Here is a 24,880-nt window from a genome sequence, read left to right as displayed (position 1 = left end):
ATAATGAGTCTCAACAGTCTTCCAATATGATCAGTTTTTCTTTCCTTAAATGAAATTCTTTCATAACAGCAACAGAGAACAAAAAAAAAAAAAATCAAGCTAAAGTGATTGTCAATGTCAGACAATTGGCAGGGACAATTCAAGGACAGAAAAGCAGCTGCTACAGATATTAAACTTATTTTTTGTAATAGATCCGATTTTTAAATTCATAGTGTTCCTTTATAGTCTGTCAGGTTTGTCTCTAGCAGGAGTTCCTTTAGGGCAAGCACTGCAGACAGTCTGCCTACCCTGAGGGAAACTAAGACACTCAGATGTGGGGTAAAGGAAAGATATTAATAATTTAAGACAGTGGTCTGCCACCCCTAGGACAAAGCAATAGTGTAACATCTAACTCCTGAGCTTACATTCGTCCTCCCTGAACTTGTATTTTCCTCAACAGATTTACAAAGTGCTGCAGAGGATACAGTGTTACCCATGGTTTTTGGAGGAACTCTGAAAGTGCTCATGGTTAATGACATCTCCTGACACTGCCAGGACCTCCAAAGCAAGGAGAGAAGTCAACTCCGAGGCAGCATCAACAAAAAAGGCAGCTCAACAGGGAAGAACACTTACTTGCAAGCTACAAAATACAGACCTCAGAAAAAGCCCTGGGTAAAGTACTTTTTCCCTTATTCCTGTAAGGTAAAGAGGTTAACTTACCATTGCCAAATAGAAGATTCACTGAGTGAAAACCACTTCCAGTAACCCAACTATTAATTTTGATTACTCTTTGACATTGGTTCTCATTTCCATTTTATAGAAAGGCATATTTGGAAACTCTCTTCTGTGTTGCAGAAGGAATTACTTTGAAACTATTTCCACTTATTCAGTACTCTTTTCCTGTGTTGAGCAAACATTGACCTAACAGTCATTCACTAGTACATTAAATTTGATATTCAATATTCACATGCATTATAAATCAATTGTACTTGAAAGTGGGAAAGAACAGATGTGAACTTTAACAGTTACCTTCGTTTTAGACTACAGTATAGCCAAAGTAAAGCAAAGTTTTCCCTAGGTGTTGCATACTACAGACTCTGAAAGGTGACTGGCACTTGGATCTGGGCATTATACATTCCATTTCTTTGCCACATGCTTGAGAAGCCAGGCTTAAGAACTCACACAGTCTTTCATTTAATCAGACTGAGGTGTACTGGAAATTCTGCTGAAACCTTCAGACTCCCTATACAAAATACAGAGATTATCAATATTGCGACAGCATATTAGTTTTCACTGTAAATAATTCCATCAGAAAATCCCAAACAGAATCATCACCTACTGAGCACACTTTGTTTACAAAGACCACCCTACAGGCTGAAATAATACATTCTTCATAAGCACAGAGACCTGGATTCAACATAGATATTTAAATAAGAATCACTGCAAAGAACAATTATTCAAGTGCAAGAGAATTTAATTTGCAGCATAGCTTTTGCACATTCATACTGAAGATTTCCCACTCAATCTTACTTTGCTTATGGTGGCAAAGTATTTCGCAAAACAAAGTGTTGTAACATACAATTAAACACTGTTCACATAATTCTTTCCACACAAATACTATGAATGAATGACAAGACAAGAACTCAGCACCACTACAGCTGAAAACCCATGATCCTGACAATAGGTACCTTGACTTCTTGAGCTAGGATTTATGTATAAACACACACACATGCACAACAAGCTAATATGTTTTACCTTCTAGAATGAGATTATCACTGCCAAACCAAACAAAGTGTAATGTTTAAAACAAAAAGAAAAAAAGTTAAGACCCCTTAAACATGAACTGTGAACCTCAAGCCCAAGTGTACACATTTTGACGCAACTCTCATCTACTGACAGCTCTTCAAAAGTGCAGTAATAAGTGACAGACATGAGCATTTAAGTATATGAGTGTAATATTTATTGTTGGTGGAGAAAACTAATAAAAAACATACATTAGTGAAAGTTATGCAGGATGAGAAATGAAGCACAACATTTGGAAGAGAGAACAAAGAGCACATATCTATTCATCCCATTCTACCTGATTTCAGCACAAAGGAAGAGTGTGACCTACAAAAATGGATTCTCTCTTCCTCTTAACTGTACAAGACAGTATTAAGTGGTGGCTGACTGAGAACCACACTGAAGGCCACAGGAATAAGGAATAATATGGAAGGAATCAGAAGGAAACTTCAGTCCACATATGAACCTACAGTGGTTTAATTTCTTTCATATCTTTTTACCTTTCGAAGTTAACTTTTCCACAATAACTCTTTGTGAGTTCATTCAGCTAAAATACACAATAAATAATAACTATTTTGGCATATAAAAAAGGTTTACTTGCTGGTGAACATGGTAACATAAAACCCTAGGGAGTACCAACATTTCTAATAAAGAAGATTTTTGAAGTTACCATTCAAGTCTATCACAACTGACTAGGAGATAGTCATAAAACCTAACTTTGCCAAGAGGGACCAGCCTTTCTTGAAAGAGCAAAGTTTCCTGACGGGGTGAGTCAAATCGAGAATTTAATTCTGGTGCTTCAGTCAACTTGGAGCTCTCCTGAGAACACCTCTGTTTCCATTAGCTATACACAATGCTTTGGGAAATAGTCTTCCTGGACAAAGCCAGACTTCCTATAAACATCAGTATTTCGATAATTTTGCAAATAGAATCAAACATATCAAGCAGAAAAAATATTTCTGCATTTTTAACATCACTACTTAGACTTTCTGCAAAAGTGCCCTGAATGCCAGCTGTGCTGGCCAGTGCTTCCAGGAAACCAAATAGATTTCTGCAGTGAACATAGGAAATGTCACTGCTGCCATAACATAGCTAACTTCACAGGCATTCTGACCACGATTATAAAAATCACATCTCTCTACTGCAAAAATATTTTTTTACAAAGTGTCATAGCAGGCTGAAAATAGAATAGAATTTAGTGAAAGCAAATGTGTTTTAACTTCTAATCTGGCAATTGCAGAAGGACTTCATGACCTCATGCCTGTTACAGATTAAGCAACTTGGTAGAACTTGAGAGATTGTAGTAAATTTTCGTTTTGGAAGCTCAAAGTTGGCCAGACCTTCTGCTTATCACTTTGAGTGTCCAGCTGCCTGCTGTTTTCAGAGAAAGGTACCTCATTAGCCACTGTCAAGTAAATGGATGCTATCATTTTTCTGGCTCAGAAAATAAAAATTAATTAACATTTGAAACAAGTTATTAAAAAGCTACTCGTAGTCACTCACAGCACCTTCAATTATAAAAAAAGAGGATAATTTTAAGGTCGCCATTCTTTTAAGACAAAATCTTAACTGGCAATACCTCCATCAACACCAGGCTGGAACAAATGCCTAGGTCGATGCTGAAATTGGTTACCTGCATAGGAGTGCAGATGTGTGCCACACCTGGAGTTACAAGATGTGTGACCGAACTAAGCTATCTCAAGCTGATAAAAAAACCACAACTATCAAGAAGCCAATGTTATCAGACATTTTTAACAAAAAGCACGCCATCTTGAAGGTGCTCTGGATCACATTTTTGGTGCTTAAAATGTCTAGAGATCAACACCAAACGGGCTGCAACAGAGCAAAACCTGGTCTAGCCAGCCTTTTTATTTCTGCAATAATCTAGGAAAAGTGTAACCAAGTCTACTTAAGCATTTATCACCAACAAACAATTCCGACAGAACTAAAATATAATCATTCCTCCCGCAGGCTAACGAGAGAATGGCTGGAGCTAAATGGTATCCTATAATAATTTTACATGTATGAAATGTTCCATTTCATTTAGTGATATTATAAAAGTGATGCATTGGCCATAACATTTACTGTTTACAATCTGCAGCAAGCTATACCCTTCTCAAGGGAGACTAAGTAATCAAGAAAACGTTATTCACACTATGTATTTGAGAAAAACAGATCACTGTGCCAATTACAGACTCTTTCCTATACTAAGAAGCATGTATGCTAGCCTAGAAAGGAGGGGGGAAAGAGAAAAGATAGGAGACTTGTTTGCTTATCAAATGAAAAGCAGGTCATACATTCTTGCATTGAAAAAGTTTTGCTTTAGTCCAGCAAAGCCTAAAGAGAAAAAAAAAAATGTAAACGCTAGTTCTGAGTAGCTGCTGAAGACACTTCATTATAGCAAAAGAAATCTTAAAGCTCTGAAAAACCATACAGCGACTCACAGGACTACATATAGAAAGATCCAGAAGTAGTCAGATTGCAATTTTGTTTCCAGAGTATCCATTAGAGGCAAATATTTTAATTATAGCATTTCTTTAAAGTATTCTTTGTTACTGTTGCTTATACACCGTTTTCCACTGAACGATCACAGTGATCGATACAGGCTGCAATGAATGAAGTGTAACATCTCCAGAAAACAGATGCTGCATTATTCATTTCACAGATAAGTAAATGCAAGTATGAAAAATTAAGTGACTTGCTCTAGTCAGAGAGCCAAAAGCACAGCTGTGAATCGAATCCAGATACCCCAGCTTCCAGTGATCCATTAACCACCAGACATTAGCTCTTCTAAAATGAAATGTAAACTTTTCCTCACATTTTGCCCTCCTTCTAACAAGTCTGGCAAAGCTAGCACTGGGGCTGTTCACTTCATGTGTCTGACTTTTAAGAAACCAAAACCTTAGAAATAAAACAAAAATTAATAAAATACAAACTTGACTTTACTGCACAGATTACAGAACTCCCAAATTCATCACTGTAGGGCTCAGTTACCTGTCTCTACCCTCCCAAGAGAAGGATCAGCAATAGCTCTCAGATTTAAAGCTGCTGGCCAGGCACAAGCTTGGTAGGAGGCATCAGGGTCACACATCATCCCAAAACAACACCTGCTGTAGTCCTGATTCCCCACAGGCACTTACACCCAGGAGCTGCCAGCGCTGCCTCCAAACAAGAGGAAGAAATGGATGGGATCATCAGAGAAACGTATACTGGCCCAACAGCTGTTTCTCCACATGTCCTGTCTCACATGCACAGATACCTCTCAGCTGCTTTCTTCAAGGCTCTCAGCACAGGCATTGCATTGCAACAGCCTAGTGAGCCAAAGCTTGGCAAAATGTTAAACACTCATCAGCGCTCCGGTTACACTAAAGGCTTTCAGTGTGGTGGCAATTATGTCCTATGCTGTCTCAGCTCAGAACCTATTCCATGTAGATAAGCATTGGTAGAGAACCCTCTGCTTTAAGAAACCCCTAATGGTCTCAGGACGACTTCAAAAGCTGGCAAAGCCTTTGGGCAGGAAGGGAGGATGGGCACAAAACCACTGATGACAAAATGCCATCAGTCAAAGAAGGTTAAAGAAAATTGTTTAGACCTGACAGCAAGCAATCAATTTGATTGTCACTACTTAGAACCTCAAAAACAAATGAGTAGAAACTTGAGAAAAACCACATGCAACTAATCAGTTTTACAGCACATATTTTTCAGATGTTTCCACAAATACAAAATTCTCCTTAAAGGCTGGAGTACTTCGCAGATATATATAGCATTCACCCACTCAGAGTCTCAAAGATTAGAGTTGCAGAACATATCAATCATTTAAGTACTTTTTAAAAACTCACCAAATAAAATATTTTAGATACCCACGTTTTAAAACATTTGTCTGAACACACAATGGGAAACCTTGGTTACTTTTCACAAATAAGTAATGAGCCAGAGATTTAAAAGTACTGAAAAAAATCCTAGTATTTAAAAATCATGACCTGTTTCCAAAGTTGCTATGGTAAGGCAGGGCACAGATCTCAGACCCAAAAGTAAAATCACTCACATTTACATTGACACACACAACACCTAAATTTCAGAAATAAATTATCAAGATTATTGAGAAAGAAAAAGGTTTTCACCTTATTTCACATTATTGCAAAATCACACCACAAAACAAGGTGAGGGAGGTAAAATTTCTGCATTACTATGGGTGCAGTAAAACTTGTCAGCAGGATATTAACTCTTCTTATAATACAAAGGTCAAGGCCATTGGAAATCCATCTGTAACAAAGCCCTTGGAAGTACCAGTGAGATCAAATAAGAAGATCCAAAGTAAGGGCCCAGGGTTTCAGTTTTATGTGACTAAATACTTTTTATTTCCAGCACAATACATCAGGTTAGTAATGTACTCTGAAACACATATGAATTTTAAAAATGAATGTATTTGATCCTGCTGAGCCCGGGCATGACTATGTTCCTACTGGTGTTCCACAAGCCACAGGCTTACAGAATTAAGCCTAGAGCAGCCCACTTAAAATAATAAAAAACCCCAACAAACCCTTACATCATAGGTCCACCACAAAACTTCCAATCACGTCCCAAGACACTGTATTTAAATATAATCTACAAACAAATCAGCAATCAGCACACACTGAAGAGGCACTCTAAAATTCCACTTTAACACTGCAGGTCTGTGGCACTTCTACAACTGCAGGGGAACCTTAAAAGCCCAGATACACTATGCTTTGGGCCTCCATTCCATCAACTGACCTTACAAACAGAGAAGAGCATTTCCTTCTTGTTCCTCCTATTTATCATAATATTACAATCTCCATCTATAAAAAGTTCAACAAAATCCCCTCCACCACCACTTTCTAAAGTCAGGTATTTTCCACTTTTATTAACAATTTCATTTGTTTCTTCCAGAAAAAGTCTACTTAAGGCCAATGTCTAAATCCCCCTTCCTGAAAATTGTGTTTGTCCCTTGTACACATTTTGTCCACTCAAGACAACCAGATTTAGAGACAGAAAGCTTGAAATATAAATTTTGTTTTTATATCATTACATCACAATTGTGGATTTGCCAAGGACAACTACACAGCCACAATTTCTGTTCCTTAAAAGAAAAGCAAAACATCTGCTTTAAACAAATGCTACTTTCTTCCTTACACCTGTTAAAAAAATACTGTGCATACTAAACTCGGATTCCATTAATATTGCTACAGCTGCAGTTACAGCAAACACAGTTCTATCAAACAAAAACCAGCAAAACCCCCAAAACACAACCAAAACGCTCAAATCCACAAATGAAAGTCCTTGGAAAATTGCACTTAAGAAAACACTACTCAACAATCCAAATTTCTGCTTACTGGTGGGAATGCAAGACTTCCATTAGTCTACCTTAAAAACTGAAAGAGTGGATAAACAGCTTAGCAACCTTAACATTCTCAACAATACACAAAACCTCGCAGCTCTCAGGCGGATATTCCAAAACACTTGGTAACAAAATACACAGCTCCGAACAGTGTCACTTTGATCTTTTAACCTGAGTAGCCTCCATGCTTTCTTCCCTGTTTTCCTTGTAATACAGTTCTTAACATTAAAAGAGTACACAACTGTTAGCGAGGCGGCCGCACTTTCCAAGGGAATTCTTTCATTCCCGTGCACCGCACTGGGAAGCGCCGCTCGTGGCGTCACAGCGAAGCAACTTCCCACTGACAGCGAGCAACCGCAGGGAAAACCTGTTGCGGCGAGGAAGAGGATCCCGGAGCGGAGGCGAAACCTCCCGCCGCCGGGACAGCCTTTCCCCAGGGCCGCCGCACTCACGGCCGAAGCCCAGAACCTGCCGGAAGCTCTGCCAAGGCTCCCGAGGGCTGCCGCGGCCCCAGCCCCGCCGTGCCCCCAGCTGCCCCCGGCGCTTACCGGGCGGTGTCGAGCAGCGGGTGCTTGGTGCCCACCAGCTTGCGGACCTGCATGGCGATGTTGCTGAGCTCGTCGCTCAGCAGGCACCGCAGGCTCATGAAGGACGTCGGGTACCCCACGATCTTCTCGGCCTCCGACACCACCTGGCTCCAGGGCGGGCCGCCCGAGGACAAGCACCGCAGCCCGCCGGTGCCGCGCACTCCGCGCCGCAGCAGGGCGCCCCACATGCCGCCTCCCCGGGGACGCTCCGCTCTCCCGCTACGAGCCGCGGCAGGGCCCCGCACGCCGAGAGGGCGCGGACGAGTCCCGCTGCCGGAGGAGTGCCCCGACCGTGCCCCGGCCCGCGCTGCCCGTGCCCCGCGTTCCCCCCGGCGGCGGCGGCCGGACCGCGCTCATTGTGCCCTGGGGGCGGCCATCTTGGGCGTCGCAAAACACGCGGGGCCGTAAAGCGAGGGCGGCGGGGCGGGTGCCGGGCGCGGTGGTGCCCGCGGGGCGACTGAGGGAGAGCAGCTCCGCTCTCCGCCGGGCAGCTCCGCTCTCCGCCGGGCAGCTCCGCTCTCCGCCGCCCTCACACCTCCCGGGGCTGCAGGGGCGCCGCTTCTGTTCCACACTGCGTGCTTGTCGCCCCCCGGAGCCATGGCAGAGGGTCCCGCTGGAGGGGGAGCGCTCCCCGCGGCTGTCCCGAGCTCCCGGCTGGCAGGAGGTGCCCCGCAGAGCGGGATCTGCTCTGCCTGCGGCCAGCGACCGGCGGGGAAGAGCGGTCAGGCTCCCGCCTCAGGTGTTGGGCCTGCAGTCTTTAGCTGCACGGTCAGGATTTCTATGACATTTTTGCGCTGTAAGGGTGGTCAGGCTTTGGAATAAGTTGCCCAGGGCGGGGATGGAGTCACCAGCTGTGGATGTGTTGAGGAGGCGCCTGGAGCTGGCGCTGGGCGATGTGGTTTAGGGGTGACAGTGGTAGTGCTGGTCTGATGCTCAGACTGGATGATCTTGGTGGTCTCATCTAACCTTGAAGCGAAGACTTCATATACAGTATGGTCCACTGTATATCTTGTAGTCTTTCAGTTATTCTGAGCACAGCCATCATTGATGCCTCCTTGCAGGTAGCTGCCCCCAAATCTTTTGAGAATTTAGAGAATGGATTTTCTGTGCCCCAGAGGAGGAAAATTCACTGGCAGTCTTCAGAAACTAGATTTAAGTGACTTCCTCAGTCCCACAGATACTTCAGCAAGAATATGATCTGTTCTGTCTTTACCATCACTGACATCCATTCCTTCTATAACTTCAAGGCTTTGTTGCAACAAAACAGGCAAAGTTCTGATGAGAAAACTGTCCTATTGACTACATTCACGTTGACAATTAGAGTGTTAATTTCTTATCTTTGGAAACACAAGACACAGACCACTTTATTTTGTTTGTATTATTCCACATTATTTAAAGAGAGTTCCATTGAAGGATACTGTAAAAGAAGATGCAAATAGAAAAAAATTCCATCATAAAGAAAGATGCCCAGGAAAGCACAAATAACTCTTGGAGTTGCAAGGGAGAAGCTGCTAAAAAGGAGCACCTTTACCTCTTTTTCAATGGTAATGATAAGATGATTATTGTTCTGACACCTGAGACAGCTCCAAAACTGTAAATGGTACTGCCCTAAGGAAGGGCTTTGACCGTGAAGTCAACAACCACTGGACATGCCTATGATGTCTCATAAGTGGCCTCTCCCAATGGAGAGAGGAAAAAACTAGAGTAGAGAAAACCTGTGAGAACTGGAAAGGTGACATAAGAGTTAAGTTTCCGGTGTCAAATCTTTGCTTTTTCTGCTGCCTGTCTCTGAGAGAATAAAGCTTTGCTTTGAAGGAGCTGCCACTGAGGCAGTTTAGTTAGCTAGTGTCACAGAACAAACTGTTGCTAAATAGGGAGTTTCAGCTCATAAACACAGTTTAGAAATGACAGAATGCAATGGCATGTTTCTGTGCAGAAAGCCTAAGTTAATGAAAATTGCCGGAGGGATGCACTTAAGAGGAGCTACCAAGGCACCTCATCCTGTAATGGTGACAAGTTCCTTGATTCATTTCCTGAGCCATATCCATTCTTGCACTTAATGTGGTTAGTGTTCTGTGAAAAACTTAACAAGATTATACAATTAAAGTCTGCTTAAAATAATACATATAAACTGAAGAGAATTAGGGTTCTATGGGTGGTAAACATCTTCTAATGCATGAGACTTGAACTTTTTAAAATCGCTGCTCTTTGTGTTACATTCTAAAAAACTAGATGACTCTGCACTCCTTATGTAGAATTCTTCTAAGTCCAAATGGTGTAGAAGTAGGGCAAGACCCTTGATATCCACAACACTGCACACTGTCACTAGAGCTTCCTCAGGATTCACCAGCAGTAGGCTGATGTTCTTTAAAAAGATCAATTGCTACAGACATAAAACAAATATTTTGTCAATAATTTTCCAGATATTTTTATTACTATTTTTTGGCCACAGAGACTCTTGGAGAAGATTGTACTGTAATACCTAAGGACTTTCTATTTCTCATTCTCAGCCCAATGCCTTTATCCCATTCCCTTCTCTTAGCAATGTAAGAGTCTTACTTCAGTAGTTCATTTTGAATTCTGGTCCAAGTTCATAATTTCTTCCTCCCAATCTCCTCACTTCTTTGCTTCAGTCCCACACACCATCCCTACAGGCTACTGTTCTTTCATTCTTGTCACAGCCTTCTCCTTTCACCCTCCAATCACCCCCTTGACTGCATAGCCTGCATCCTAATCATGGCTTCTTCTTACATACATGTTTATGGGTAGGACCCACCCAATCCTTGGCAAATCCTTTGCCAAATTTTGGGTTTAGAGCATGGGGAATTTCTGAGTCATGCAACCCAATGGTATTTTTTAACACAATGAGAATGTGTTTTTTTGCTAACCTCCTTTTTCAAACTGAGTAAACTATTTTAAAAATCAGCTTCAGGCTGACACACCAATCACAGGAGAAAAATCATTACAAATTAGCTAATATATGACAGCTAAAGGCATCAAAAGCCAGAGTCCTATAATGGACAATGATGGACCAGCTTAGCCATAGGCATTGCTGTTTGCCTTGCCTGTTTCTGAAACAGAGCTTCTCAGTTTTCCTCTCAAAAAAAACCGTCAGAGGCAAAAGTATGATGTACTTACCATATCATAAGTTGTAGACAAAATCGCATGCTTTTTTTTCCTTTGCTCATTTCCCCGCAGGATTGGAGAGAAAACCCACACTATTTCAAGAGCTTCAGTGAGTGTACAATAGACATGTCTATTTCTTTAGAGTCTTAAGCAGAGAAGAAAACTGAAACTCTTTTTTCTTTTTGCTGTATCAATTGACTTTTTTAAGCCTCCCCAGGAGGAGAAAGAAGCCACTGGAGGGGGCCAATATCAAAGTTGAAGAACAAAGATGACAGGTCAAGAGACACTTCTGTTTACATCAGCATGCTCTGGACCAAAGTACCAGAGAATACATCAAAGCCACTACTAATGCCAGCTCTGGATATCTTTTCTAGCAAATGAAATGTGGAAATATTTTTATGACTGCCATCTAAAGCAAAACATTTGCAAAGCACTCTCCTTTGATTGGGAGCACTTGAACTTCCAAGTTTTCATAGTCACTCTGGCCTTAACCAAAATAAATGGTGTCTATAGAATGAGACTAGCAATGTTAATATATTGTAATAACTATAACCTGTCTACATAACCAAATCTTCTAGATGTTTCCTAATTTTTTAGTATGTTAAGCCCCAGGTGCACTCTAAGGCTGTGTACAAAAATAAAAGCTATCAGAAATGTGTCTGTTCCTTCCAAAGCACCCGTGTAGTTGTTGTTCCCACACCCCCCTATTCCCCACCTTTCCCTCCTCCCAAGAGTTGATTTACTCCATGGCATCCTGAGGAAGCAGACAGTTATGATCATTTTCATTGTGGAAGTCAGGAGGTTTAACAGAGAGGTTGTGTGATTTGTCCAAGGCTTTGCAAAAGCCCTAAGGCAAACTGAGAAAAGAATCCACTTCTCTTGACCTCCTTGTCTGTGTCTTGTCTACAAGGCTGCCTGTCTTCCTAGCAACTGACAGAACTACTGACGAGGGCGAAGGCCGTATTGATCCTATAGTTAGACACTGGAAAAACACCATCATTTAGCATCAGTTGGTTTCAGTAGGAGTCACATCCCTTGGACAGAATTTGACACTTAGAGGTATTAATTTTTTTGCCTAATTAAACCTACTGAGATACCAATATCAGAACCTGATGTGTTGCTGGTTAATAAATGATAACAAATGCCTAAGGATTTTTTTTTTTTAGAAGGAATAAATATAGCTGTGATACATAGGGTTCCTTTGACAGAGAAGGTGTATGTTTCTTTTTTCATTCTGCACACCAAATTCAGGGATACAGTAGCTCATCAGGGATACAGTAGCTCATCGGTGCATGGCACAGATGAGAAGCCAAAGCTCCTGGTGGGTCTCAGCAGTGCTGCACAGGCAGTGGGACAAGCCCCTGCTGTGCCACATGCCCTCAGAATACAGCTCCCTCCTCACTGGCTCGTCAGTCAGCACTGCAAAAGAAAGCAAAATCAATTGAAATCCGTCCATTTCAGCCAGCTGAGTATGAACAGGAGTAGACAAGTGTACAGCTGATAACGTGCCTCCTTCATAGAGTCACTGTTTTTTCACCTCCCAACCCAATTTCAGTTGCAAGAGCCTCTCAGGCCATCTCCTCTGATGGACAGAGCTCCACCCTGGGGAATTTGGACAGAGGCTCTCAGAACAGCAATGTTTTGGAGCCGAGTAATCTACAGAAGAAGGAGGAGGAAGATAAGCACGTTGTTATTTTCTGGTCATACGCAATCAAAGCAGACAAAACATCCATCATCCAGTACAATATTAGTCTTTAAATATTCAGCTTTATCAGTTCTCCCATTCCTAATCCATCATTAACCACCCTGTGAAGTCTCAGCTGATTAGCCCCACCTCTGCAGCTCGGCAAACCATTAACTATTTATTATTTGTATTTAATTGAACATTAGCAGCAGTGGAAAACTCCAACCAGACACATTTCAAAACCAGAACAAAGGAGATGGTCTCCTGCCTAAGGAATTCATGGTTCGGACAAGAGTGAAATGCAGCAAAGAGGAAATGACAGCCATGCTGAACAAAGGCTTACCCATGTACCCTCTATTAAATTCCCCACCTCACAAATTTCTAGGTTGTCTATGCATTTTTTTCCCAGTGAATTGCATCTCAGTATTCCATAAAATCAGAGATTATGTGATTTGGGAGAGTCCTGCAGAAAAGAAAGAAAAAAGAAAAAATAAAAGGGATTTTTTAATGTTAGGTGGAAAATGGTTTGAAAAACTCTACCTAAATCATGAAACAGTTACCAGGTAGTGATAGGACCCAGGGATTAAAGTGATAGTATGGCCGGGAAACTGGCAAACGTGCACAACATGTGCATTTTATATGGATTTAAAGAATAAATAGAAATATTTCTCAGTTAAAATGCTTACTTCTCAGGGTCTAAATATATGTAATTTATGTTATTTGTATTTTGCTGCTTGCTATTCACATGCGTAATCAAAACACAGACACAATTCTAAATGTTCTTTCTGCTGATATTCCTGGGTTTGGACACCGTTTTCTGTCTTTCTGTTTTTATTACTTGGACTGGAAGCTAAGGCTGGTTGCACATTTCCTCTGAAGTAAACTTTGCAGAAGTCACTGGTGTCTTTGTTACCTCCACCTGGGTTTCTGTACCTTTCTATTTGTGAGTCCCCTTTGAAACATGCCTGGAAGATCCAGTTCCCAAGAAAGCTACTACCCACTCCCTGAGCAGTGCTGCACAGCATGAGCACTCTGCACCAGAGACTCAGCACTGGCTTGCTGTTTACTGATCAGCTTTAAAGCCCAGAGCACTGGAGGAAATAGTTTTCTAAGGGACTTCTCTACCTCTGTGCCCACTCATTGCCTTGTTACCAAGTGGAGAGTAATGCCAGTCTGGGAACCAAGGCTCAACATATGAAAGTGAACATGGATGATAAAATGTTTCTTCAATTTGAGATGGAAAACCAAAGTTAAAACCATTTGAATCCATCCTTGTAATTCTGTCTGAACAAAATAATGTATTTTAAGTAGTACTGACTAAATGGCTTTGGGAAATTAAAAAGGTATAAATCTGTAACACACTGTGCTATCTATGCACTTTACCCCAGCCTAGGTAAACACTTCTGTTAAAAATAGGCATTTTCCAGTACTATTCTCTCTGCTTTTGAATTTATCCTGATGTCAATCTATTGGAGACAAAGAGTAATGAGTCTCAGGGTACAAGGGGCAATGCATTTATATTTACCTAGTACTTGACTAACTTGCATCTGTTCTCCTTTTAAGCCCTGTAATTAAAATGCCTGCCTGCTTCTTCAGTACATGCTCTAAAATAGTTCATATTTGGACATCACAGCAATCCTAGTTATTGCTGCAGGAGGACAAGAGGAAGAACAATTTACTTACGCCAGCACAGTCAAGGAACCTATAGAAGGGAAAACATAAGCTATTAATGCAAAATAGAATATGAGAACATTGAGTCAGAGGAAAGGAAAATTTAGAATAGTATACTCTGTCTCCCAGAAGAGCCAGAATGAAATGATTAAGGCAATAGAATGAGAAATGACGCAAATATGGAGAAATATGTCCTGTGGTATGTCCACCCAGCTCCCACCTGACTGCACTTTGGAGACTTCTTGAGCCAGATGCTCTGTCAAGTCTATCATGTTTAATAAATGAAAATGGAGCTGTTTCTCAGATCTTCCAAGTCTGGCTCTTCCAAGCTCTTCTTTGAAGCTGTTTAGACCTTTTCCCCTCCAAACATCCTGTGGACACTGTGTTCCCCTGTTTTATTATGTGTTATGTGGAAGCACCCCACTTCATTAAAATTATTTTAAGCCTCCTATCTGCATTCAGAACCAATGAAGCATGCCGAAACTAGTCTAAAAGAATCTCGACAAACATCTCCATCCATTTCTGTTTTACTAATTCCCCTCACCTTCCTTCTTTCCTCTCTAATACCTTCTTTTTTTTATCCTAATTTCTGGAGGGCGTTACAAGCTATAAATGCATCTGATTCACAAATGCATGCCTATCACATACCGAAATTCAAAGGTCCAAAAGCACAACAGTCCTTCAGAGACACACTCTTCCACAATGATGTTGCTTACTTGTAAGTCTAGTCTTAAACTTTGCACCTCTGTTGCTTTCTGAGCTTCTGAGTGACAGTGACCTGGTTTTCAGAGGTGCTTAGCACCCACCAGCTCTCGGGGGGAGCTGCAGGCACTCCACAAGCACAAGAGAACACTTTTATGCAAAGCATCTGCCTGACTCTGGGCACTCAAGTATTAAATTGTTACTCTGGATTCAGCTTCACAGTGTAGTGACACAGGAAATCATCGGCCCTGGAGTGAAATTAAGAAACTTAGGACTGGCAGTGCAACCCTTACTTATGGTGATTTAAGGTAAGTAGTACTCTTTAATTAAATATCACTAAAAGTGAATCTTCCCATTTTTTTCAGGATCAGTGGCAAATGCTATGGAGGAGAATTATCCTACAGGTTTTGCTTACTGTAAATGTACAGATCTTTGCTGTATCAGGAGTCCTGCTGGGACATCTGATTTCCTGCTTTGTATCTGTTTCCACAGTAAAACACCAAAACCATAACTTACATTTTCACTTGCACAATCATCTAGTAGATACACTTTCCATCTACCCTATAATTTTTTCTCTTTCTCTGTTCCTCTCTTGGAACTTGTTCAGACCTATTCTCTAGCCAAAAGTGGGCGGTTTTTTTCCCTTCAGTGTACTCCTCTTTGCATTTCTTTTTGCTTTCTCGCCACCTTTCTATGTGTCAGCCTTGTTCCAGTTCTTCTCCCCAGTGGCATTCAGAACTCCTGCTACTTTCATACACTCTCACCATTTTAAGCTGCTTTCCCACATGCTGCCTTTCACAGAACACCTTCCATCCACTGATTTCCGAAGCACAGATGCTTGTTCGCTTACCATGATGGCAACAACAGCTCTAAAAGAAACATATCGTTTCCCCTCCTTCAATTCATGCACAAATGCCTGGCATGTGCTGCCTGGAGAAAGCCTTTCAACTTTGAATTTCCTTGCTTTTGTGGAATCTGCGAAAAAGTCTGATAAATTACAGCTTTGGCAGTTATTTCAAATAACTTTATTTGCAGCCAGCTGAGGCAAAATCTGTCAATGGTGCCATCCCCATGTTCTTTCAAAGGTTGTTGGTGTTTCATGAGAGAGCTCAAAGTCAAGCCGGTTCAAAGGGAGGCTCACATTTCATTTTTTTTCAAGAAGGTTAGATTACATGTTCTAATGGTGACAGGACTGTCTTACAAGACATAAGAGCTGAGTTCTAGTTGAGGCCATGAGTCTCTTCAAGTACATGTGTTTTGTCACTTTATCTCTCTCCCGATGATTTCTCATCTGTGAAATAGCTGTAATGCTAACTGGTAGTTGTAATATTAGTTAACAACAGACAAGAAGTTCCCAGCTAATCATATAGGTGTCAAGGTTTGGAGTTGGCCTTGGACCTGGTTTTAGTGTAGGCAGTTCAGGCAAAGCCAGTAAACCTCAGTCTACAGCTCCTCGCACCAGGGCTCAAGAGACACCATACATGAGACACTTACAGTGTGCAGAAGGCAACTTCTCACATTGTCCTGAGGGCCGTGAGGGAGAAATGATACAGAGCCTTGGCTTTGCAAGTCACTGCTGCCTGAGCTTGTAGGAATGGTGGTGCACCTAGGGACCTCTAGTGATACTCAGAATAAACTCTGGCATGGCAGAGTTTGCCAAGTGTGTGAACAGGATTTCCATGCACGCTAGTCAAAATATGCATGGTGTCCCTGACCCTGTACTCCCAGAAGCTGTCCAAAGCTGAAGTTCATGGCAAGCCTTTGCTGAGCCATCTGGGTGGGATGGATGTTGTGTGTGACTGTGTCCCATCTACACCCTCTGGTGACCTGAAAGGAAGTAGTGAGACAATGTCAATTCTGCTTTAACCAGTAGCACTGTGAAAAGAAATAAATAACCACACTTGACTTCAGGAATCTTGGATGGAGAAGGATACAAACGTTGATCATATGTTAAGGCAAAAGGTCCTGCCTGCATAGAGAAGTATTCTCTGGACTGTCTTTGAGCAAAATCTACTTCTGGTTATGGTAGTAAGAGACATAGATTATTATCATTAATGTTACATGCATGATTTAATTAGGAAAAGCCACACAGTTCATGAAAACAAAATATTTCCAGCTAATAGTATTACTAATTACCTAAAAGATCATAAACCAAAACAAATTTAATAAGATGCAGGAGAATAGGCTGGCAAGAATCTCATAAATTTCAGCAAAGAAATTAGACATCCTGCACCTAGATCTTGACAATATTTGTAGTAATACAGGTGGGGAAGCAGCTAGAAAGCAGCTTTGCAGTGAAGACCCTAGGGACCCTGGCATTCAACAAGCTGAACATGAGCCAGCAAAGCAGCCTTGCAGCAAAGATGGTTGGGGTGCATTAGGAAGAGCACTGCTGGCAGGTTGATGGATATGATCCTTCCTCTCTACTCAGCTCTGGTGAGACACATCTGGACTGCAGAGCCAAAGCCTGAGCTCTCCAATATAACAAAAACACTGGAACAAGGACAGTGAAAGGCCATGGAGATGATGAAGGGACTGAAGCATCTGCTGTATGAGAGGCTGAGAGATTTGGGATGGTTTAGCCAGGAGAAGAGAAAGCCCAGGGGAGATATGATCCATGTGTATAAATACCTGAGTGGGGGGAGGCAAGTAGAAAAGATGGAACCTGGCTTTTTTCAGTGAAAGGACCAGAGGCACGTGGGCATACATTGAAATACACCAAATTCCATGTAAACATAAGGAAAAGATTTTTTTAATTATGATTGTGGTCAAACACTGGCAAAAGCAGCCCAGAGATGTTGTGGAGTCTCCATATTTATTAAAGACATGACTGGACACAGAATCAACCTGCTCTGCTTTGAGCAGGGAGACTAGACTCTATGATCTCCAGAGGTCTCTTCCAATCTCAGCTATTCTTTGATTTGCTAAATACATGCCCCATTCTAGTCCTGAGTATATCTCTGTTATGTATTCCCAAGATGTGCTTGGATTTTTTGACAGACTTTTCACCACATCATTGTGAAGGCATTGCCATTATATGTTAGGATGTGTAAAATTAATGTAAATATAACTGAGAAGATCAAGAGATTGGATCACATGTCATGTAGGATTCTGGGGAGATGCTGGCAGGAAAACAAACATTGCAGTAGAAGAGTAATTGTCAAAGAATGACATGTCAAAGCCCAACTTTACCCAACTCTAAATAATTTAGTATATATCAGTGTAGATACCTTGACATGTTTCTTTGGGTCCAGGAAAGAAATGAATAACCCACTGTATCTTGTATATGCAATGCAGGGGGTAATTTGGACAAAATGATGTAATGTTTTTGAAAGCATGACAGGAAAATTAAAGATGAATAAACTCCAGAATGACTTCATGAATGAAAAGAACCTGCAATTGCTTTCCATCCCTTGACAGATGTTACTTAAACTGACATACTATATCATGCAACAAAGCTTACAGGGGAAATACAGGATTATGAGAAAATGTATAAACCACTATCATTATTGTGAAAAATTCTTTTATTCTTCACAGAAAGACAAAAAAAAAAGGAGGGATACTTTTTAGGAAGAATTTGATGTAGAGTACTGTAGAAGTGTTTTCAGGAATCAGCAAAATTAATCTATTTAAAAAAAAAAAGAGTGAAGTTAAAAAGAAGGGAGAACTTTCTGCTGTATCCCAATCTCACACAATCTCTTCCCCCTCTTCTCCTGCCATTGTAGTATCTGAGAGACTTATCTATTTATTAAAGTAAAAACAAGAAGACTCTCCTGCCTTCTTCTGTATGGAGAAATAAAAGGATTGGAAGGGGAGGAAACAATCATTGTCAAGAAATGATAGGTGAAGAAATGAATATGCCTTGGCTGTAAATATTCTCAGCTCGCCTCAGAGGGAAGTTTACAGTTTAGGACTGTTGCAGAGGGCACAAGTCTCCACGCCCTCACCCATTTTGCTTCTGACTTTGACAGTTCCCTGCTCGTGAAGCGTGTAAGAAACAGGGCAGCATGGCACACACAGAGTAGGAGGGTGCCTCAGTACTTCAGACCTTCTCCAAAGCAGCCTTTGGAGATCTGCATTTTGGGTGTTAGCCCCAATGAAAGAAGAAAGTAAGTAAGTAAGTAAGTAAGTAAGGCTTAGTATATGTTGTTACCAACCTATGTGACAGAGCAAGTAGAGCTCGGTTTTGTACCAATTAAAATATTCACAAAATCTCTCTTGAAAAGATTAATTTCATTCTGAGGTACAGTTCTTAACTGTAGTGAAGCTGCAAACCCAAAGTTTCTCATAGCCAAGTTCAAGTCTGGTATAATGTATCTAATTTTTTTGCTAATCCATGGGTCCTTTATTTTTCTCTACCTGATTTTTGGCATTGTATTCAATATGAAAGCATCACAGAAGAGTCACTATGAATAACCATAGCGGACAGATAGAGTGTAGCAGTAGACAGATGATAAAGATTTTTCCCCAAAGTCAATACTGGTGTCCGGGGCATATTTTTACTAATTTGTTTTTTAATGTGTTGCTACCTTTTAAAAAGGTTTAATATTGATTGATTTTTAATGGTGTGGGTGTTCTCTCATGCTAAAGACTTCTTCTTGCTTACTTTTGTTGTAGGGAACATGAGAAATTAAACAAGAAACAAAAAGGCATTTTAACAGAAGACTTGGAAGTATTTCGCAAATAATCAGAGAAACAAGTTAATTTTTCTTTCTGTTTATCAAATTATGTGAGGATTCAGGCCAAAAGAGCAATTGTTATTAATAATTTAGTAAGTTAAATAAAGTTTCTCTCTTTTCCCCAGAAGTTTCAAAAGCATTAACAGTGTTAAGGCATCATCTTGCCATTAGTCCATACAGATTTGACACTGATACCCTAAAGCAGCACAAAAAATGAAATATTCATCAATAATAAAATATCTCCAAACATTTCCAGACCTTTGTATTTGGAAAGTGGCCACTACTCCCATTTCAACTGCCATACTGTGTGTGCCTTGGAAAGGCTACCTCTTGACATTTTGCAGAACAGCCTCTAATCGTCTAAGGAAACTCTGGATTGAGATTAGTATCCACAGCAGAAAGGAATCTACAGACACTCCTGTGTGTGAGTAATGCTGTGGGCATTCGACCAAGCTCAGGAACGAGTGGAATGTACCCCCTTCTCAAAGGTATGGGTGAAAAAACATCACTGAAGTGGAAGTGGGGATTGGGTGGAACTGAAGCAAGAGAGAAGTTCATATATATGTTTTCAATGTGTATGAAAATGGCTGTGTACTTATTTTAAAAAATATTGGGAGCCAATATTTTAATTATTCACTGCATTTATTTGCTTCTGATGGCATAAATAATCTATCATCTTAGCGTGCCACACAAAAAGTCAGAAGAACATTTCCACTTCAAGTCAAACGAAAAAAAAATAAATCAATGTAACGGAACTTTTCTGTGAACTCACATAATGAATTTCTTTGTTTAATTAAACACTTCAGCAAACCAAATACCTGAATTTAAATTGCTGTTTATTATGGCTTCCCCTCGGATACAGGTGAAAGACTGCATAGACATATGTTTTCCACGGTGACTGGCATTACTAAGCAACCTGATGGAGAGCTGACAACACCTTGGCAAGCAAGGAATAAAAAGGTAAATTATCAGCAATATGAAGAGAACCCAGTTACGAGCCGCACCTTTACTTTGGCCTGCAACGTCTGGGGCTGTTACTTGGGGAAAAAAAGACACAACAGCCTCCCTTTTCACCTCCAGCTTTCCCCCAGTGCGTGTGGGTGGACGTGTGGGTTTATACGTGCATAATCGCACGCAGACCGGTGCTTCAACACGTTTCGGTGTCCGAGGCTCCATGATGCGTTTCCCACCGTGCCGGGAAGGAGCGGGACAGGAGGGGGAGCTCTCGCCGCAGCCGCCGGGCGGGGATGCTGCTCCTCGGGCCGGGGGCACCGGGACTGCTGCTGCTCCTGGCCCCCGCCTCCCGCCGGGCAGCGCCGCGCCGCCGGGAATGACCCCGCGTGGCCCGGCTTTGCCTCTGGAACAGTCACGGTTTCCAGGGTGCCCCCAGAGCACCGCTTGCTTGTCGCTGTTGCCTCCTAAAACCTTTCGCTTTGAAGCCGTCGTGCTGCTTACATATTTAGCAGCTGGAAAAATCAGGCCTGCTTGTTTATCTTGTCCTCCCCAGCAGGCAAAAACCGAGAAGAAGTAGCTCATTAATGACATTAAAGAGACTTGTGCATTAATAAAGGCCAAAATGTAGAACGTGGAGCAAAGTGTTTCTTTTGTGTTATCAAAAAAGTAGCTCTGGTGTGTGGATAGGTCCCCTTTTAAAACATATAAAGACTAATAAATAGGACTATGAACAATAAAATATAAATTAAACCTGGGGTGATTTATTTTAGGCAACTCATTTGCACGTGACATTTTATGAACAGTTCTTGTTTTTCAGAAGTCCAAATTACTGTGCTTGCAAAAAACCCAAGTGCAAATTCAGAGCTGGAAACAAATCTAACAAAAATGTGGAGCTTGGTAAAGTGCCTTGGGTGTAAAGCACGCACTTGGGCAATAGAAGGAAAAGCTGAGGTTCTTGCCACAACTCAGGTACAGCACATACTCAGATCCTGAACCTCAGTCCTGCAGGTGATTTAGGGACCACTGAAAGGCAGAATCCCATCTTTTTTTCCCAATTTTGAAAGTGACCAAAAACCAAATCAACTTCAAACCCTTGGACCATCATGACAGTGAGGAACATTCACTATTGCACTGTGGTTAGAACACAAACTTTAATAGATTGATTTAAAATCACCTTGGAAATTTCACAAGGAATTTGGTCTCATTAAACTCAGGAGTAAAATCTTCACTGATTCACAGGATCAGGGTTTCATCTTTGGCTGCAAACTGCTTACTGATACCACATATCCTGGTATCTCTGTCTGGTAGAATAAATCCGAGCAGTTCTATTGATCCAATCAGTCACCTTTATTCACCTGTTTCAGATGTTTGCAGAATCCATATTGAGAACTACTGAAGAAGGATTCTTAACCAAAAACACAGGTTTTCACACAAAAAATATGTGGTGCTGCCACAGTTCAGTAAATGTGTTTAATGTTAGGGTGCCTGTAATGTAAACAGCAGATTTGTTTTCTCATAATTTTTGGAGATGTTCAGATCAATGCCATTGTATGGCTGACAAATGTGTGCCTTCCATAGATTCTGATATTCTGTCTCCCTTTATGAATTCCTGAGCTACCACTAAAACCTGAAAGCATTCCTTTTTGTTAGTCATCCCCTCCCCCTTAGTAACAAGTGGAACAATTAGATGGTTTCCAAAATTTATTTCGGTACCTCCAATGTGTGTCAGATAACGTCTGAGCACTCTGAATGCATAAACTTCTGTGCTGACAGTTGATGGTCCTCCATATGCTATTACTAGAAGAACAACTACCCAAGAATATGCAGTGTAATAATATGCAATACATAAAGGTAATAACAGCTCTAGAAAAGTAGGAATCATGACAGTTGCAGAAATAACCTGCCGCCAGATGGAGATATTATTATTAGGACACAGAGAGGTAGAACTTTTGTATCCATCCCAATCCTATACTAAATACTGAGAAAAACAGAATATGCTTTAAGACTGTGGCTTTTATCTGGTGGTTGACAAGGTACTGGGGGACTGGAGGTTCTTTTTAAGGAGCTTACCAGAAGAAGCTGAGAAAACGAGCCTACTGTCAGGAGAAGTAAGTTCATTTCTCCATTCAAAAGCATTTGGAAAAATACTGTGAAAAAACCCTGACTGAAAGCTGCTACTTTTGGTGATCAAGAAGTGAGAATCAGCATTCAGAACGGGTAGCAAGAGGGATGGGAAGTGCTTCAGTTTGCAGCCAAACCTTCAGATGTTACTCAGGAAAACTGGAATGACAGACTTGATCCTGGAGACAATTTGTTCTAGTCTACTCTCTGTAACCTGCTGTAGTCAATTCACATCACCTGGGCTTGCAAATACCTTCCCCAAAGTATCTTCCAACAAAGGAAGTTCTGTTTATGCCGGGAGTTTGAGATTAATCTTTTTGTCAGATTGTCAACTCAAACCTGTTAAATTTATGCAGTGAAACAGTGCCAGTGCTTTATTACAATATACACAGTAAGTGTTGAGAAGTAGTCTTCTGATGTTTCACTGAACAAGAGCTGTTTGAGGCAATACTCTGTTTAGCAGAAGTTCTAAGGTTTTCCTTTAAAACTCTTCTGTCCATTCTACAGAAAAACTAAGGATAAGTCTAATACAAGAACTAGCTTTGCCTTTTTCATTAGAATGACTTAATGTATCAGCAAGGTGGTGGCTGTTCAAAGCAGAATAGCTGTCTGAGGTTGGCTGGCTTTTTCCAGCCAAAGGTTTCAAGGAGGCATGTGAGGTTGTGTTAAAAAGCAACTTCCCCTCGTGCTGCCTGTCTTATCCTTGTTGTGTGAAAGAATATAGAGATTCTGGGAATATCTCCCGTGCTCAGTGAGAGCTCTACTGAACCGATTTGTTTGTAATAGAATACGGTAAGCAAAACACAGAGGTGAGGTTGCCGGTGGTAGTGGTGGGGCACAGGAGAAGGGAAACCTCCCTATTGAGCATCGTCCTTTGGAGGTTACCTGTAGCCACAAGTTAGTTTCTGCAAGTTTGAGAAATCACTGTGCTTTAAAATATTACAAGCAAGAAAAAAACTAAACCTTGGGTTTTTTCTCATGTTTGCTGCTTGGCGGGTTTGAGCCCAGACCTTGTGTTCCTGGGGTGTGCGGAACGGACCGAGCCCACAGCATGATCCCTGCTGCGGCTGAACTCCTGCAACTCTTTGCTGTCCGCAGAGCCTTCTCGAGGGTCTCTGCAAGGTCCTGCTGCTCTGCGAAAAACAAACGATCAGGGCTGGTTTCTTTCCAACATCTGCCTGATTCTTTCAGGCAGCGAGGGGAGTGGCAGCACCTTCGCCTCGCAACGGCCGTGACCTTACCGCTGCGGATGTGCTCTAGGATTTTACAGGCTCGATCTGGTTGCTATCTCACCTTTGGATGCTCGATGCTCTAACAGCTGAGGCTCTGCAAAATCCCCGTTTCTTCTTATTTTCAAAGTCACAGGGGAAAATGTGCCCCGTGTGTCTAATCGCTCTGCCTGTCAGGCAGGCAAAGCTCATTTTAGTCACGAAACGAACGAAGTTGTGCTCAACTTTTCATGCTGAAAAGTGCCAGTGATTTAAAGCTTCGGAAACAGAGAATGTAAATTAGACATTGTTGCACGCAAACCGAACTTGTCTTTGACAGGCTAAACAGAGATTTTTATGGGGAGCCTACTCATGCCCACACGGAACGCAGTTTATCTTTCGACTGTGGGTTTGGGTGTTCTTTATAAAAAATGTATCATTTTAAGGTGTACGGCAGTCACAATGAGAAACCCCGTACGATTACAATTTTGACTGTCGGAACAATGGACACCCCCGTGCCGTAATGTGTTGTACCGGGTAATCAGGGACTGCCAGGGAAAGCGGGAAAGCAGAGCCTAGGAATAATCAATGTATCGCCCACAGTGTGTGCTGTAATCCGGCACCTCCTCGCTGAAGCGCGTCCCAGCAAACCATTCATCCGCACCTCCCCACCGCAGATAAAGGGAAAAACAGGAGTGCGATCGGGCGAAGAGCCTCGGCCGACGGCGTTGGGGTCGGGACGGGACCGGACGGGACGGGACCGGTCGGGACGGGACGGGTGGGCTGCGCAGAGGGGCACAGGCCGGGCGGACCCCTGGGGTGTTCGCGGGGGGCACCGGGCCCCCTCCCCAGCCGGGGCCGGGGCCGGGGGCGGGTGCGCACCGCCCCCTCCGCTCCGCCGCGCTCCGCTCCGCCCGGTGCTCGGCGCGGCGCCTCCCCCCTCCCCGGCTCCCATGGCGGGCAGCGGCGGCCGATTCGGTGCCGGCAAGCCCCGCCCGCCGGCGGTCCGGGGCCGGCCTCCCCCTTCCCTC

General features: G+C 42.1%; 1 protein-coding gene and 1 long non-coding RNA gene across 4 annotated transcripts in view; both read right to left on the bottom strand.

The window, feature by feature from the left end:
• Nucleotides 1-8,085, bottom strand: part of PDSS2 (decaprenyl diphosphate synthase subunit 2) — a 113,650-nt gene extending 105,565 nt beyond the window's left edge. The window contains exon 1 of one of the 3 annotated variants that reach the window (XM_085056221.1): nucleotides 7,666-8,085. In XM_085056221.1, coding sequence (XP_084912347.1) covers nucleotides 7,666-7,892 — 227 coding nt within the window. In that variant the 5' untranslated portion in view covers nucleotides 7,893-8,085. The remainder of the gene's footprint in view (nucleotides 1-7,665) is intronic. The other 2 variants (XM_085056222.1, XM_085056220.1) reach the window with 2 other exon arrangements.
• Nucleotides 8,086-9,070: 985 nt separating this feature from the next.
• On the bottom strand, nucleotides 9,071-16,893 carry LOC146439953 (uncharacterized). The gene is made up of 3 exons (XR_014850986.1): nucleotides 14,198-16,893; nucleotides 12,858-12,977; nucleotides 9,071-12,486 (listed from the first exon to the last, which is right to left on the bottom strand). It is a non-coding gene; the product is annotated as an uncharacterized LOC146439953 (long non-coding RNA).
• Between the last annotated feature and the right edge of the window lie 7,987 nt (nucleotides 16,894-24,880).

The sequence above is a fragment of the Lichenostomus cassidix genome, chromosome 3 (genome assembly GCF_008360975.1).
Source record: "Lichenostomus cassidix isolate B80296 chromosome 3, HeHo_3.0, whole genome shotgun sequence".
Taxonomy (NCBI): Eukaryota; Metazoa; Chordata; class Aves; order Passeriformes; family Meliphagidae; genus Lichenostomus; species Lichenostomus cassidix.
Note: the sequence above shows the minus strand (reverse complement) of the source record. Positions and strands in the feature narration are given on the sequence as shown.